The 17,882-nt window shown below is 33.7% G+C and overlaps 2 protein-coding genes and 1 pseudogene across 2 annotated transcripts; 2 read left to right on the top strand and 1 right to left on the bottom strand.

The window, feature by feature from the left end:
- Positions 1-759: 759 nt before the first annotated feature.
- Positions 760-1,345, bottom strand: LOC18038481 (annotated as a pseudogene).
- A 1,624-nt stretch (positions 1,346-2,969) lies between these two features.
- Positions 2,970-4,304, top strand: LOC18038480 (cytochrome P450 89A2). The gene has a single exon (XM_006430936.2). It carries the CDS (start codon positions 2,970-2,972, stop codon positions 4,302-4,304), a length of 1,335 nt encoding a protein of 444 aa, XP_006430999.2.
- A 7,843-nt stretch (positions 4,305-12,147) lies between these two features.
- Positions 12,148-16,027, top strand: LOC18038543 (long-chain-alcohol oxidase FAO4A). Its single transcript, XM_006430935.2, has 3 exons — positions 12,148-12,476; positions 12,598-12,867; positions 14,023-16,027. Exons 1-3 carry the CDS (start codon positions 12,255-12,257, stop codon positions 15,871-15,873), a joined length of 2,343 nt encoding a protein of 780 aa, XP_006430998.1. The 5' UTR covers positions 12,148-12,254; the 3' UTR covers positions 15,874-16,027.
- Positions 16,028-17,882: the final 1,855 nt, after the last annotated feature.

Genomic DNA, 17,882 nt, shown 5'->3' with positions numbered 1-17,882 from the left:
ATATGTGTATCTATTTGTTTGTCTTTCATTTATTATTTTTAGTTGCCTCCAATATTTCAATAATAAAAAAAAATGCTTCCAAATTTCTACTACAAGGTACTTCATCCTGTAACAAGCTTAATATTATTTTTTTCATACTTAATTCATGATGATGATGATTATTTTAAAACCATGCTTAATGCATGATTTTGTTGCAGTTCGTTAGCAATCATAAATATTACTCTTCAAGAAAAACTACATTTTCAAAAATGTACCTAGATAAAAAATTTCATTAAAAAAATTAATTTATTGTGTTGTTTGACACTATTAATTTCTCTTAATTAAAGTAGTTTTTCTAATTAAACCGGTGGCAACAATCTCATTAATGTGATAATTGCGTAACTATAGTTACTATGGTAAACATTAAATGTCATGTAATCATTTCAGATATAAAAACAAAAGTCATGCTCATTGATTAGTGCAACATAAATTGCATATTACACATTGATGAAAAAAAAAATTAACATTTATCTCATACATGTCCGTTATTAATTGGTGCTTTAAATTGATGTAGACAATGGCCAGGCGGCCATCATGTAAAATAACAAAAAATACCATATAGGGAAAAATACTTCAAACAAAAGATATGAAAAATAAATTATCATACCAAGCTGAAAAATACAATAGCAGTCTTATGGACTGCTTCCTCTGCACGCGAAATCAAAATTCATTGAAATTTCAAATATAATAAAGTTAAAAATATTAATTAATCAAGCAGATTCAAGCCCAAACATTGCATAGAGCCTTAATTCCTTGAATATCATCACCATGTAAACCCTTTGTCGCTCCACGATCAATGTAAGCATACATAATTGCACACTCAACTGAGCTATGGTCGAGGCCAAGAAAATGCCCAATTTCATGCAATGCAACAGTCTCCAAATCAAACGCATCTTTTGTTGCACCCACAGCCCACGGCTCATCAGTATCATAATGGAACCTCCCATCTCCTGGGGCAGAAGCATGAGCGATGGTTCTGCCAAGGCCATCGAAAGGGAAGCCATCTCCATGATCCCCAGTTTCAAAACTAACCGTGATATCAGCGTTTGTGTAGTCCTGTGTTTGTGAGAATTTGTAGGTGAGTGCTTGGGGCCCATGTTTTAAAAGCACGAACCACGGGTTTCATGGCATCAGATATGGGAATTGGTTGATGGCCACCTGAGGCTTCCTTCAAAGTTGAATAATGAGAGACTGTGTAAAAATGGCTGGCTCCATTTTGATGTTTGTGTTGTTGCCTTTTCTTGCTGGAACGCATTCGAATTGTGCCATTCACGATATCTGCAACCCCACATCGTCGTGTTGTCATTTGAAAGGGTGTCACAAAGGAGACAAAATTAAAGGCATCCGCGGGCTTGAAAAGTACTTGGATAAGTTTGGTTACTTGAACTATCGCAAGCCACAGAATCAAAGCACACATGCCGATGACGATGATTTTTTTTGGGCATGGGAGTGATCATGAGCGGAAACTGAGCAATGAGAGAGGAGGGAAAGGGGAGTACTGTAAATGAGAAGAAAGGAAACGATTTGGATGACATTGTTGAGTGATATTTGTTGAACTAGAGAGAAAGCTCTTGTTGATAGCGCAGAGCTAGCAATGCTTTGACATGTGTCTAGTATTTATAATCTTTTCTTATGAGAAAGGAATATAATTATAACGGAGTCAAAATACTGATGCATGGCACTCGGCAATATGACTTATTCTTATCAGAGGTTAAGAGAGCGCTGAATAATTTATGAAACAATGACCCCTTAGCAGGCCGATGATTTCTGTTTTTCATTACCATTGAAACTTTCTATGCACAAACTTAGTCTTAGAACTTTTGAAAAATATGAATTGTTAAATCCCACGCACAAGATGACGGGGTGACTTTTTTTCAATTTTTTTAGTGAAACATGATAGCAAGAGTCAACTTTATTAAAGTAAAATAATTAGTCAGGAATTAATGTAATGACTACCGAGTCTTATCTTTCACAACATAACTGAAAGTTTGTAACATCCAAAAAAAAAAAAAAAGGAAAAAACAATATAAAACAAAATGCATGTGAAAGAATAAGAAAAATGGTAGAAATTAATTCAAGGATTTTGTAGTAGAACCCAAAGAGGACGAAGAGACATGTTTTTTTTTTTTTGAATACTGATTAATCATCAAATTACTGCATTATACAGATATTTACAACAACTGCTATTGTAGCAGAAATATTACACGCTATTGTAGCAGAAATATTACACTGATATTTATAATCATATATATATGATTGTGACTTACATTATTACATTGAATTCTATGAAGTACATGCCCAGACAAATAACCCCTCACAAGAGAAGTATGTCTATACTCCACTTGTATTTCGCAAGGGAGAAGGATTTTTTAAATATAAAGAACATTTAGCCCCCACAAAAGTATTGTGGGGGCTAGAACCGCTGCCCTCACAATGAGGGCAGCAGCCCACCACTTCGGCCAAGGCCGAAGTGGCACGAAGAGACATGTTAAAAAAGACTTAGTAGAGCATATAAACTATTTTCATTTAAGTACTTATTATATACTTAATTATTTCCGTCGTTACGCTTTATTATTCTTGGCATCACATCTAGAATGTATGAGACTACAAGTAAATGTAAGGAATTTTCGAACCTCAAAATATACTCTCAATAATTTAACTAGGAAAATCTATGAATAACAAAACCATCTCTCATGGAGATCCTATATTATATCATCATCCCAATTTCTCTCTTCCTCGCTTTTCTTGTTAGGTTTATTCTCGCTCTTCTCTTATCATCATCTTCAGAAATCAGCACCCAAAATCTCCCACCAGGACCTCCAAGATTTCACCTCCTTGCCCATTTCTTATGGCACCGCAAACCTCTCTTTCAACTCGGACCCATAATCTCCACCCTCCGCCTCAAGTATGGCCCCATCATCACCGTTAGAATGGGATCAGAACCCTCCATTTACATTTGCAACAACACTCTAGCTCATCAAGCACTCATCAACAATGGCACCGTCTTCGCGGACCGCCCGAAAAGTACCAGCATTGCTGATGATCTGATATTTGCAAACAAACGTAGGGGCATTAGTACGTACCCGTATGGCACAACTTGGCGTGTTCTTCGCCATAATTTCACCGGTTCATTAGGTTTTCTTCACTCTTCAAGTATTAAATTTAATCATTCTCATTTACGCAGACGTGTGTTGGAGAAATTAATTTGTGAGTTAAAACGCGAATACTGTGAATGTAGGGGTGATGGTGTTTATGTTTGTGAGCATTTTAGGTATGCGATATTTTATTTGTTGGTTAAGATGTGTTTTGGTAATAATGTTGAAGAGCAGGAGATTAGGGAACTGGGATGTGCCCAGAAAAAGCTTTTTATGATCATTAATAAGCTGAAAGTATTTGCAATCATGCCAGATTTGGGGAAAATTTTGTTTAGAAAGCGTTGGAAGAAGTTTTTGGGTATTATTAGAAGTAGAGAGGATGTGTTTGTGGGTTTGGTTAGAGATAGAAAGAAAATTAAGCAAGAAAATGAAGAAAGGGACATTGATTCTGAGTCATATGTTGATACATTAATAGAATTGAGGCTTCCTAGTGATCGGAAAGTTCTCGAAGAGAGTGAGATTGTGAGTTTGAGTGATGAATTTATCAGCCATGGCAGTGATACAATAGCAACTGCATTGCATTGGGTCATGGCGAATGTTGTAAAGTATCCGAAAATTCAAGCAAAGATTTTGGATGAAATTAATGGGGTTGTGGAACAAGGGCAACAGTGGATTAATGAGGATGATTTGGTTAAGATGTCTTATTTGAAAGCAGTGATTCTCGAAGGTTTGAGGCGTCACCCACCTGTTTACTTGCTGGACACTCCACACGCGGTGACAGAGGATGTTGAATTGGGCGGGTACCTTGTGACTAAAGGTATCTCAGTGAACTTCTTGGTGGCGGATATGGGGCGCGATCCGAATGTGTGGGAAGATCCCTTGGAGTTCAAGCCCGAGAGATTTTTGTATTGTGATGATAAGAACGGAGGGAAAAATAACCTTGACATAACACGTAACAGAGAAATTAAGATGATGCCGTTTGGTGCTGGGAGGAGAGTTTGTCCTGGTCTTGGTTTAGCTATCCTGAATTTAGAGTATTTTGTGGCAAATTTGATTTGGAAATTTGAGTGGAATAAGGCGGATGAAGATGTTGATTTATCAGAGAAAGCAGAGTTCACAATCGAGATGAAAAATCCATTGCATGCTCGCATATCTCCGCGTGTCAATTAATTCACAATGCATGTAAACAGATTTGTTCTTTGATTATTTCTCTTGATCATTAATCATTTCACAGAAACGTAAATCCACAATGTTGTAAGCTCAAGCACATAAACTAATCATACTTTTGTCCATAGTTTATAATTGGGCTCTTAATTAATATTTCATTTTGGGAACAAGCAAGCATCAATGCAGTGCGCACACAAGTAGACATGGATCTGTCACATGTCAACATTTTTGCGGATGGAACTGTAAACCACATGAATTAATTAATTTTTACTTTTTGTTCTCAATACTGAATCTGCAGTCATTCGATTTGACTGTATTTAGGGTGTGTTTGTAATTGAAGTATTGTAGATACTAAATTATAGTTGCTGTAGAAAAAAAATTGTGACTATAAAATAAAAATTAATAAGATGTAGTAAATATAAATTTTAAATAATAATTTCGATAAAGTTATTAAAAATATAATAAATTTTATATTGTATAAGTGAAAAATTATATTAACATATCTTCGAAATTACAATAGTTAGTGTTTACCAAACACTTTAGTGTTGTATCTTAAAAGCTACAACTGTCCAACCTCAATTTCAAACGCATCCTTAAAAAAATACCTCTGGATAGTTGATCTTATTTAGCAGATACTAACCTTAACCATGCAGAGGTATACTAAAATAAAGCAAAGTTCAATTGCTTCAGCCGGGCCAAATGGGTACATATATCGCGACAAGCTTCACATGGCATTTACATGTATGAAACCAATTTGATTTAGGTGATAAGCGGAGAAATTAATGCAAATTGAATATAAACTAGTGGAGGGGATTCATAAAACAAGCAAACATCATGCATTAAATTAAAAATAAGTATTTTAATTAGGTTCTTGGTCACAACAGATTGTGACATTATTTATTATGATTGGACTAGGAACAACCTGACACACAAGAGGGTTGAAGATGGATACACGAATTAATTATTGAATCTTATCATACAAGAAATAAAATATTAGATCCCCTATCATCGGTGATCTTTAATTAGACTAGCCGAGGCCCTTTTAATCGTAACAAAGTTTCAGGTTTCAAATGTATATAGTTGTGATAATGAATTTGTTTCAGATTTTATACCCAAATTAAAAAGACAATATTGTACTTACGTGGAAAGGTTAGGGATGGCAAAAATCCCCACGGGACGGGTACCCTCGGGGATTTTTCCTATTCGGGGAGAGTATGGAGATAATTTCATACCCAATTTCTTATTCTGGGAGGGGACGGGGATGAGGTGGAATTCTCATCTCCTACCCATTTCCCCATTTTAATTTTTAATTTTATTTTTATTTTTTAAAATTACTAGTAAATAAATAATAAAATTTAAATTATAAAATTATAAATATTGGTAAAAATAAAAAAATATCAAAATATTTATATTATTAAACTTTTAGGCCTAATTAACTAATTAAAGTCCTAAATTTTTATTTGGGACATTAAAAAGACCGAGTAGATTCTATTAGACAAAAGTTTTTTATTTTTAATATTCTTTAAATATTTTAAACTTAAATCTATTTTTTATTTATTTTTAGATGTTATAATTGCCCACAGCGAATCACAATTTTAATATCTAATCTAATCTAATCTAATCTAATATTTACTCTTGATTTGCTCTGATTTAACTATTGTGTTATAAAGGGAATAGTCCACATTTATAAAGTGCCCACGCCACCATTGAAAAAGTTAATTTTGAATCTAAATTCGATTTTATTTGTAACAATTTTGTATTAGACTATTAATTTGTTCATGATAGTTTGTAAAAGAAGTTTGTATCCCTTGCATGCTGCGTTACTTACTAATTTAATGTATATGACTTTTGTAATGGATATTAATATAAGATATATTTCGAACTTTACTTTTATTTGAATTTTTTATTTTAATATGATTAACTCAAAATCGAAAAAAAAAAATGTATTAGTTATTCGGGGATCGGGGACCCTCGGGGATCCCATGTTATTATTCGGGGAGGGGATGAGGATTCTCTCAAGTAATTCTGACGGGGACGGGGAGGGGACGGGGACATACGCAAAATATCGGGGATGGGTACGGGGAGATTGGTCCCCTCCCCTCCCCTCCCCATTGCCATCCCTAGGAAAGGTGCATCCGCGGCGCCATGGTGGCTCGTCCGCCTCCAGATCAGAAGATTGCCTCTTCGATTCGAGTCGGGTTCGAATCAATTCCATTTTCTTTTTTAACATTTATTAATGTTTTTCACCTATTTTGGTGAGAAAAATCGTGACCTACATGAAATTTTTTTTTTTTTGTCAGTATTGATCCAATTTGAATTTGAGTGCATTTATGTCCGTTTGGGATTGCTTTTAGTTTTTGTGAGACTCAAAAATGATTTTAAAAAGTTAAAAAGTAATTTTTTAGCTAATTTTTTAAAAAATTTATTTTTGACAAATTTATACCATCCTACAATATCTTTTAAAAAGCCGGGAGACAATAGCTTTTAACAATATAATTTTAAGGAATCACTTTTATAATTAATAAAATTCTCTCTCTCTTTATATATATATATTCTCTCTCTCTTTATATATATATATATATATAAAGAGAGTCCTAATTTTATTAAGTATAAAAGTGATTCTCAAAATCAGATTGTCAATTAAGAAATCAAATCATTAATTTTAAAGAGATTATTACCTATTACTAAATAAAATTAATAATACAAAATATTTATTTTAGTTATCAATTATTATATGTATACAATAACAAAGATATTTTATATACATGTTTAAATAAATTTTATTCCAACATTATATCTTATTTAATTAAGTATATTCTTATAGCAGTTTAAAACTAATATTTATCAAATATATATGATTGTTTTGAAAATTTACAGCACTTTTACAAATAAATTTTACCAAACGCCTGTTTAATTCTTTTCACAATTAATTATGTTTACAGTACAATTAAGAGTAATTCTTTTAAAAGGAATATCATTAATTGACTCGTAATATATCTAAATTGATTCTGGCCATTCACAAATTTTAAATTAATAAATTAAAGCAAGATTAAGGGTGAGTTTGAGATTGAGGTGCTGTATCTTTTAAGTTACAGTTGCTGTGGAAAAAAACTGTACTTATAAAATAAAAGTTAATAATTTATAGTAAATATAAATTTTAAATAATAATTTTAACAAAATTATTAAAGATATAATAGATTCTCTATTATACAAGTGAAAAATCATATCAACATAACTTTCAAGCTATCACAGTTAGTGTTTACCAAACACTTTACTGCTGTAACTTTCCAACCTCAATACGAAAGGCACTCTAAATGCTACACACGGCCCCATTTAGATGTGCTTCACGTGGCCTTTGCATGCAAGTTTCGACATACAGATTTCATTTGCATGCGCCAACCAATATACATGCATATTAATAAATACAAATTGAATATGAATTATTCAAACACCCGAGGGGATATGTATATTATTCATAGCTGCCTACAATAGTGTACTGGCATAAGAATTTTTAAGTCGTTGATTACATGTGATAGACATTGTGACATTATTATGATTATACTTATAATTATCACTAGAAGGTTGATGATCATATATATATATATATATATATATATATATATAGAAATTTGATTTGCATTTTGTTCTTTTGGTCTTGACTGTGGCCTTATTCGCATTACATCACACGACAGCTGTTAACTGCGTAATCAGATCGATAGGGGCTTCATGAACCTTAATTACATGATCAGATCGATAGAGGCTTCATGAGCATCCAAGCTTGATTCGCTTGAAGAATTAAAATGGATTAAAAGTCATGAAATTTGACTTTTTATAACTCAAACTGGATAAGTCTTCCAAGTTGCTCAAAGTGGGTCCATTATAAATACATATATGCAAAATTTATGCATTAATGATTAATTTGCGGCATTAAAATACTTATTGTATGTATTACATGCAGCCTTTCAAACTCTGGCATATTAGATCTCGTAATATTGATTAATTAAATTATTAACAAGCTGCAAATAAAATAAAGCTCCAACGGGATCGAAATAATCAAAAGAAAATTACCCCAAGTGTCAGATTCATTGACTTTGTGAGAAGTTGATGAAAAATATTAAAAAATTATACACGCAGTGTAATAAATATGTAACAATTAGCTAACAGTTGAGTTTTACATAAATACTGCTAAGACGAGTGAAAATATAGGACACAAATGGCTCCTTGAATGCGACCTCGTAAATAAACAAATCAGCTAAGCATGTTTCGCAAAAGAGTAATGCTATATATCTTAAATTTTTTATCCCAAAAATTTATCCTAAATAATGTGTTATTTATCAATTGGTTGGTGAGATAATACAATTAATTCAATTGGATTTTATAAACAATTAACAACCACTCAATTAATGACACATCATTTAGGATAAAAAATTTAGAATGCGTAGTACTACTCTAAAATTTTTGAACAATCAAGAAGCATCATTACTATATATGCTATCTCCTGATCGGTCTATCTCGAATTAGTGTATTCTTTTAATCCGAATTCCCTTATTTTTTTTTTTGTTAAAGAAAATTTAATCTTAAATAAATTAATAGTGTATAGTTAAGATTTAAGAATAACACAATGATAATATAGTTAAAGAATTAAGAATCAAGAATTAATTAAGATTCTTTCTTAGTTATATATGTACATCTCGATTTAGAATATTTTCTAATTTTAATTCTTTAAAATTTTATCGGTCATAAATCTTGTGCTATGGGATGATTAATAATATTATATGGTTAAAAATCTAAATATTTTTTTTCCTATAATTCTAACTATTATTTAATAACAACGAATCGTAAGCTTATGTTTTATTCAAATAGAAGCTCTCATGAGAAAAGTCTCAACGATCGAGTAATCAGATCAGTTATTTTCATTGTTGAGTACAAATTTGAGAAGGTCCACAAAACTTGAATATATACAAGGCATAGGATTCCCGAAGAAGTAGCCGACAGAAGTGCTTTTGCGAATGAAAGTACTTATGAAACCCGGACTTTACTAGCTTACAGAATCTGTAAGCTACAGACTGCAGCATCAGCCGTTGGATGTGGAGTGAGAAACTAAACAATAGAAGATCGGATGGTGGGATGACGGGTGATGTTTGTTACAGAATCTGTACCATAGACAGGTCCATGAAACCCACAGCTTTACAAATACGCAGGTAACCAAATTCTTCACCACATTTAATATATGACTTTGTTGGATGAACAAAAACCAATCAACAAATTTCTTTTCCCTTTTTTTTTTTCCATTTTTGAAAATAGAACCAATCAAAATTTACCCACAGTCATTTGTATTAAATGATAGATCATTAAAGTGCTTGCTCAAAGAAGAAAAGCCAGCGAGACGTGCTGCATGGCTAAGTTAAGCTCTCGCCTTTGTTTTTCTGGTAACCAGAATTCAATTTTTGCACGGAAAAAATGGTCACGCAGTTCAATTAATAAAGTGGGGTATTTAAAATTCGTTGCTGATGAAGTTGGCCCTAGAATTCAATTCTTGTGTAAAAATTGGCTGTCTCATTAATTTTTTAAGGGGTCAGGATTCTTTCCTGATTTAATCTCTTTTTTAACAAAAACACATATGGTGATTGGTAGTTAATAAAAAAAAAAATAAAGAAGTTAAATTATATCTATACACTATCACTTAAAGACACATGACATAAGATTTTTAAAAACTCATGAGAGCTCAGATCATGAGATGATCTTTTTTCTTTTTTTTAAGTTGCTAATTTTAAATTAATTTTCGGAACATACTAAGGGTGCATTTGAGATTGAGATGATGTAGCTTTTAAGTTATAGCTGCTGTGGAAAAAAAAAACCGTAACTATAAAATAAAAAGTTAGTAATATATAGTAAATATAAATTTTAAATAATAATTTTGGTAAAATTATTAAAGATATAATAAATTTTTCATTATACAAGTGAAAAATCATATCAACATAACTTCCAAACTACAGCAGTTAGTGTTTACCAAACACTTTAGTATTGTAGTTTTTAAGCTACAACTGTCTAATCTCAACCACAAACGCACCCTAAAAGATCTTCCATCATTTCACGCCATTGCAATTTTCACAATTGTGCTGTAAAATTCAAGTCTGGTTAATTACACCGCTTCGGTATTTTTGGTGTATATTTTTTCCGATGTATATAGAATGATATACTAGATATTATATAAAATTAAGCTGGTTAATATTAATTAGCTTTGCTTTGGAATTGATTGAACTTTTTATTTATTCAATTTTTTTACCATGTCTGAAGGGTCTTAACTAATAAAAAAAGGGGAGAAATGAAATCTTCTAATTTCATTAGAAAACGTCAGAGACAGAGAATTTTCAATTTCGTTAATATAATAATGCCATACATCATTAGTTGTACATTTGCTACATGATATATTATAAAAAGTATTGGTCCATCAAGCAAACAAACATATGTATGTTATTTTATATTTATGCAGTCAACGAGCTAATAAAATATAAGAATTGACTTTTCAACATGGAAAGCAAATATGAAAAATAAAAGGAAAGAAGGACCAAATTGAACTCTTTGAAGCGACCAACAGCTAATTAATTAACCGGATGCTTAGTTGGATAGGTAAATAATCTATTATGTGAATTAATTTCAGCCCATAGTATCGGCCTTCAAGCACCCATGGATGGCCAAACATTTATGTAGCCAGCAGATATAAACCACACAATTAAGGAAATAATCTGTCTGTAATGTCATTGGACTCCAGTACTCTCTAATTATTATTTAAATGTTCATACTATAACCGACCATCCTAATTAATTAGTTACAATATATTTTCAACCACAGCCATCTTAGTATATGATGTATCGCAGTCACAAATCAATATTCAATTAAATATCACCAAACTTATTATATGATGTATCGCTGTCACAAATTAACATCACCCATTTAAAAACTAAAGAAAAAACAGATGGACTAATAATGAAAGTTGACTAATGCTGAATGGATCTTTTTCCTCTTGAGATTTTACATCTACCGCTATTTTGTTTCTGATTTAACCAAAAAAAAAAAAAGTACAAATTGATAGCATGCGTAAGTTACGTAATTAATATTATTTTTTGCCCAAAAAAATTGATAAGATCACGCAAGTTACATTGTCAAAACCGTTGATAGTCAAACCAATGCAAACAAATAAATAAAATAAAATTAAATTAAAACGACTGATCCAGAATTAGTTATTAGATTGAATACAGATGTAATGTGCTGTTCATTCACTGATGCTAAAGCATTTGTTATTGGCTCTGTGTTGATCAATTGGGCCACCTTCATAGAATTTCAATGCTGACCAAATCCTCCACAGTAAAATATTTAGATTTGGATTCAGCTTTGAGCTAATTTTTTTTTTTTATCAATTATTAGATAAAAATATAATTAATAATTATTAGATAAAAATATAAAATTAATTAAATTTAAACCATATATTACTAAGAATATATTCATGTGATAGAAAGATTATAAAGAATGGACCATAGTTTAACTCACCAGTGGGTCTAAATCTCATAAATACACTCTTACTCAAAATCCATGCAATTTATTAATGGTGGCAGTTGCAAAAGTTAATATTAATAAATTGGGTATTTTTTTCCGAAGAAAAATTTATGCTTCATTTGTTTTACAATCCTCATTTGGTCGACACTAGTACGCTGTGATCAGCGACTTCGGTTACTCATCATCTCCACGTGTTCTCACATGTGCATGTATATTTTTTCTTAATACCCTTCATAATTCATTATACTTAATTTGGTTTTTCATACACCCCTTCTTATTATAAATACCAACACAACGTTGAAGGCTTGAAGCCAAAACTCACTCTCATTCATATCCTTGTGTCATATCTAGCTAGCATCTGTAATATATTGCTAAATTATGGAGCAATAGCAAGAAAAGATGGTGGTTGAATTGGGAAGTATTGACAAAGAGACTCTTCAACTCTGGGGGGAGGAGAATCACTGCTATGTCAACTCACTATCTTCCCAGGAAATGGAGTCTCTCTCAGCTCTTTGTGACACCTTCTTGCCGGCCGTCGACGTCAAGCAGGCGGCCGCCATCGACACGGACATCGCCGATTTCTTCCGGGCTTCAGCTTCTGCGGCTGGAACCCCAGAACGTGTAAGCATGTCAAAACTGTTATTTTGCAACACCTGCTTAGAAAGAAGTTTCATTTAAAAACTGTACGTTGTTGTTGTTGTTGTTTTTTTTTTTTTTTTTTTCTTTCCCTGTGTGCTTGCAGCTGGGAGGGTTGATGAGTGAGAGGCTTAAGCACCCAAAGAAATGGCTGGTGAGATTGTGTCTCTGGCTTTTGTCAACATGCATTGGGAGTCTGATTTTGTGTGGAAGATATTGCTTCTCAAGCAAATTTCCTTACATGCATAGCTTCACTCAGTTACCTCAAAATAAAAGAGAAGCAGTGTTGGTTTCATGGTCTCTCAGTTATTTTTATCACCTGAGAATGCTCTACAAGGCCATGAAGCTTCTCATTTTTCTTGTCTTCTTCACTCAGGTTTGATTCTTTTTTTTTTCTGCTGCTTTTTTTTTTGTTTTTGTTTTTTTATCTTATCTGGACTGCCTAATAAGGAATTTGACAAGCTTTTACTTTTTTTTTTTCTTTTCAGATATATGTTTTCCTTTGCCTAATATGTGTACGAAGTAACTTTCAATCCTAATTATATATGATTCTTTTTGTTATCTTTTTAATAAAATACACATAGGTTTTTTGAAAATGATGTTCAACCGATTCTGAAGAGATTATATGAAATTGGCAACATATCATCAATTTTCGAATAAATATATATCTTCCTCGCATGTGGAATCTTGCCAAATTCATATAACTTCTCTTAGTGTTTGATAAAATAAATCTTTCAATTTTTTTTTCTAAGAAAAGAAAAACATTTAGGTTCAACAAAAATCAATGCATGAGGCAACTAAATTAAGTACCAAACTAGTAAATCTGTGGTTTTTTTTGTCCTCCAAAAAAATTTTAAAAAAAATTAATGAAGATTCAAGCATGGGTTATGTTGTCAAAATCAACATACTCTAATGAAGCAAAATTATCTTTGTAACATCCAAATCGATGTTGAATTGCTAACATAACATTTAATTCGGTGCAATGAGTGACTTGTAAATAGTAATATAGTATAGTGCGATACCTCTATTATCATTGAAATTAAGCTATTTATCTGAAGCAAGCTTAAATATTAAGCAAAGGATTTTATGCGGCCTAATTAGCAATTTTGTTGGCGTTAATAAAGATTAATTTATGATTGCTTTTAAGTTATATGTACGAGTTGTAGGTCCTCATATAATTAAATCGACTTAAGAAACTTGTCAAAATGTGCACGCATCACTTGACAAATTATGATGTTGGCAAAAATTGGAAACCTCGGCAAACAAATGGTTAGTTTTTTTATTGAATCTTTCGGTGCATAAACGCTATTGGGCTAGTGGCTTCATATTTAATGGCAGAACTGCACAACTATACGAAATTTGTTTATTTAGATTATAAGAAAAAACAATAAAAGAAAAGACAATGGGCTGAGTTTTAAAATCAGATTTTTGAAAAGAAAAAAAAAAAAAGATTATGGATATTAATTACTTTATGATAAAAGTCTAGATTGTGTGTATGTGACAATGATTATATGCATTAATTTCACTTCAGGTAAATGAGAAGAATGAGAACTTGTCATGGAAAGCCATAGGTTACAAAGGACCAGACCCTGAGTTCAAGACCAAGTCCATGCAACGCAAAACATTGAGAAATGAAGGATTAAATGATGATGATGATGAAGGACAAAACGATGATGGTCATGAGGAGGAAGCAGAGCTTTACGGTCCTCTTTACAAAGGCCTGATTAACATGCAACTGCCTAGAAACATTGTCGCCGACAGTTTACGTCAAGTTGGGTTCCCAGTTTCTGTCAGGAATAAGAGAAATGCAGCTCCCATCAGCATAGCCTCTCCATCTCTAGTTATCAAATGTGACGCAGTTGTTGTTGGTTCTGGCTCAGGAGGTGGTGTTATTGCTGGTGTTCTAGCAAAAGCTGGTTACAAAGTGCTCGTTTTAGAGAAAGGAAGCTATTGTGCTAGAAGCAATTTATCACTTCTTGAAGGCAAAACAATGGATCAAATGTATTTAGCTGGTGGCATGCTAGCAACTGATGATATGGGAGTGATACTACTTGCTGGCTCTACTGTTGGTGGAGGGTCCACTATCAATTGGTCAGCTTCAATCAAGACACCAAAACATGTTGCTAATGAGTGGTGTGATGAGTACGAGCTAAAGTTGTTTGAGAGTGATTTGTATAAGGAAGCAATGGAGGTAGTGTGTGAGAGAATTGGAGTGCAATCTGAAGTTGAAGATGAAGGATTCAATAATGCGGTTTTGAGAAGAGGGTGTAAGGAATTGGGGTATCCTGTGAATAACATACCGCGAAATTCACCACCGGATCATTATTGTGGGTGGTGTTGTCTTGGCTGCAAAGATGGAAGCAAGAAGGGGACTTCAGAGACATGGCTTGTGGACTTGGTGAATTCGGGTAATAGTGCAATCCTTCCTGGATGTGAGGCTATTGAAGTTCTACACAAGAAAAGAAGAGATCGAAATGTAGCAACAGGGGTTGCTTTTGAGTTTCAATACATGGGGGCTAAAGACATTTGCGTAGTTGAATCTAAGGTGACTATTGTTGCTTGTGGTGCTCTGAGTACACCAAATTTGTTGAAAAGAAGTGGCTTAAAAAATGCTAACATTGGGAAGAACCTGCATCTTCATCCGGTGACAATGGCATGGGGCTATTTTCCTAAGACAAGTTCTTCAGGGGAATGGCCAGAGGAAAAGAAAACAAGCTATGAAGGGGGGATAATGACAGCTATGTCTACCACTGTAGGAAATTTCGGCAAGTCTGGATATGGAGCAGTGATACAGACACCGGCATTGCATCCCGGCATGTTCTCAAGTTTGATGCCATGGGTTTCGGGCGCAGACATAAAACTGCGGATGTGCAAGTTCTCCAGGACTGCGCATATATTTGTATTGGCGCGGGATCAAGGATCAGGCACAGTGAATTCACCATATTCAATTAGCTATCAAATGGAGGCCATGGACGAAGAGAATCTGAAGAAAGGGATAGAGAAGATACTAAGGATACTAGCTGCAGCCGGAGCAGAAGAAATTGGAACACATCACTGCAAAGGAAAGACTATAAATGTGAAGAAAGCAAGCTCTGAAGAGTTTGAGAGATTTGTAAAAGAAGAGAGTTCAAGGCCATTAAGGGACTTGTCTACGCCGCTAAGTTCAGCTCATCAAATGGGGAGTTGCAGGATGGGAATTGACCCGAAAACATCAGTGGTGAACCAGATGGGAGAGACATGGGGTGTAGAGGGACTGTATTTGGCAGATACCAGTGTTTTTCCAACTGCATTAGGTGTGAATCCTATGGTTACAGTCCAGGCCATTGCTTACTGCACTGCACAATCTGTTCTTGATGTTCTTAGGAGAAAGAAGAGTAACTAGTAGTTGTCTTGGCTTTGTTGTTCTGATTGTATGTACTTTGCTTTCCATTGATAAGAATAAAGTCTGGTGTGCCTTTCAAGTGTAGCTCTATTTGTATAGTTGGAATAAATTCATCTAATCTTCTCAGGGACCTTTCCATTATACTTCCAAAAAATTCACCTGTACTTATTAAGTAAATATTCATTTGTATTTAGACGGTGAGATCGAAATACTTTTACAAATTGTAAATTAATTATCACATAAATATGTCTCCCGTAAAAGTTTGGGATCAAATGTTGAAATCTATATAAGTGTAATAAAAAAAATGTTTATAATACGATTACTGTCCAATATAATTTCTATACTCTTGATTAAAAATTAAAAATTTTAGATTACTTCAAATATTTTTTTTTTAGTAATTTAGTTGTTTTATATTAACTGAAAACTTAGCAATGCACTAAATTATATATAGGATGAGTAACTCCATTTAAAATAATAATCTTCCACCCTCTGCTCTTAACAAAATAATAAAATCCAACATCAAGAATGAAATAAATATTTAATCCTTATCTTATCTTTTTCCTGTTATAATTAGTTATTCCTTTCTTCTGATTAATTTTTGAGTTTAAATAGCGGCCCTCATTTAAAATTTTTATGCACATAACAGTAAATACAATTTAAAGGAGGACCAAAATGTTATTCTCCGACCATACAATACACGTATGATACAGAAGGGGAGAGAGAGGGCCTAGGAAATGAAATGGCGACTTCGATGCTGCTTCCTTTGGATATAATCGTTGACTTACTAATCCGACTTACCAGTGAAGAGTCTGCTACGGTTCAAGTGCGTTCCGAAGTCATTCCGTTCGGTAATCGACGGCCAAGATTTCATCAAACTCCATCTCAATCGGCTCCGTCGAAACCAACTCCGACCGCAGCCTCTTTCTCTCCGTTTTGAACCGTGGTAAATGGGATTGGGAAAGAAGGTATGACTCTTCAAACTTGGGTTCGCATTCACATTCTAAACAATTGATCTCCCGTACAAGAACAATTGCAACTTTCCAGTGATTGGTTCTTGCAACGGATTGCTGGCTATGGAAGACAGAGACAAACTTATAACGTTGTTGAATCCATTAACTAAAAAACACCGCGTCTTACCCAAGTTTGATAAGAGTTAGTGAAAATTATTTGGTTTACCAAACCAGTCAACTACACTGTAGTTTATCTTCATAGTTTGAAAGTTAACTTGTGGAGACGAATCTAAGATTTTCCATGTTCCCGGGAAACCGGATCGAATGGGGCTTTTGTTAATGGGGCATTGCATTGGGTAGCTGGCGACGCCGATAGCAATTACTTAATTGCTGCGTTTGATTTAAAGAGTGAGGAGTTTTACTAAGTGCCATTGCCTCCTCCTATTCTTGGGGTTGGAGGTTATGGGAGGTTTTGGGAGGATGATTGGTGTTTGGTTTGCAAGTTTGATAATGGTGATTATACTTTGCGGCCTTGGGATTTATGGGTTATTAAGGAATATAGACTGGAGAATTGTTGGCCTAAACTTTCTACTTTGAAGTGGGGGAAATTGACTGCCATCGTTATGTGAAACCTGTGGCATATTCAAGGAGTGGGGATAAGGTTCTAGTCAGTCCAGTTGGTGACGGCTTTTGTTGGTACGACTTAGAGAGGCATAGAGATGAGAGTATTATTTGTTGAGGTTGATTATCAGGTGCAATGTTGTGACGTTCTCGCTGTTTGCGTGGATACTCTTGTTTCACCTGATGCTTGTACAGGGAATTGATTTTTGGAGACAAGGGAGTGGAAGGGAACAAGTGACTATTATTGCTCGTGGTATTCTCAGTACACCAAGTTTGTTGAAAAGAAGTGGCTTGAAGAATCAAAACATTGGAATAATTCGTGAACCAGATGGGCGAGACATGGGATGTAGAGGGACTGTATTTGGCAGATACAAGTGTTGTTCTAGCTGTATTAGGTGTGAGTCCTATGGTCACAGGCCAGGCTATTGTTACTGCACT

The sequence above is a fragment of the Citrus clementina genome, unplaced genomic scaffold, assembly GCF_000493195.1.
Source record: "Citrus clementina cultivar Clemenules unplaced genomic scaffold, Citrus_clementina_v1.0 scaffold_6, whole genome shotgun sequence".
NCBI lineage: Eukaryota > Viridiplantae > Streptophyta > Magnoliopsida > Sapindales > Rutaceae > Citrus > Citrus x clementina.
This window is presented reverse-complemented; position numbering and strand designations above follow the sequence as displayed.

Excerpts from the sequence above, each read along its gene's own strand:
- LOC18038480 (XM_006430936.2), top strand. The coding sequence starts at position 2,970 with ATGGGATCAGAACCCTCCATTTACATTTGCAACAACACTCTAGCTCAT.
- LOC18038543 (XM_006430935.2), top strand. The coding sequence starts at position 12,255 with ATGGTGGTTGAATTGGGAAGTATTGACAAAGAGACTCTTCAACTCTGG. Across the intron at positions 12,477-12,597 it reads CGGCTGGAACCCCAGAACGT|CTGGGAGGGTTGATGAGTGA; the intron begins GTAAGCATGTCA and ends GTGTGCTTGCAG. Across the intron at positions 12,868-14,022 it reads TTCTTGTCTTCTTCACTCAG|GTAAATGAGAAGAATGAGAA; the intron begins GTTTGATTCTTT and ends ATTTCACTTCAG.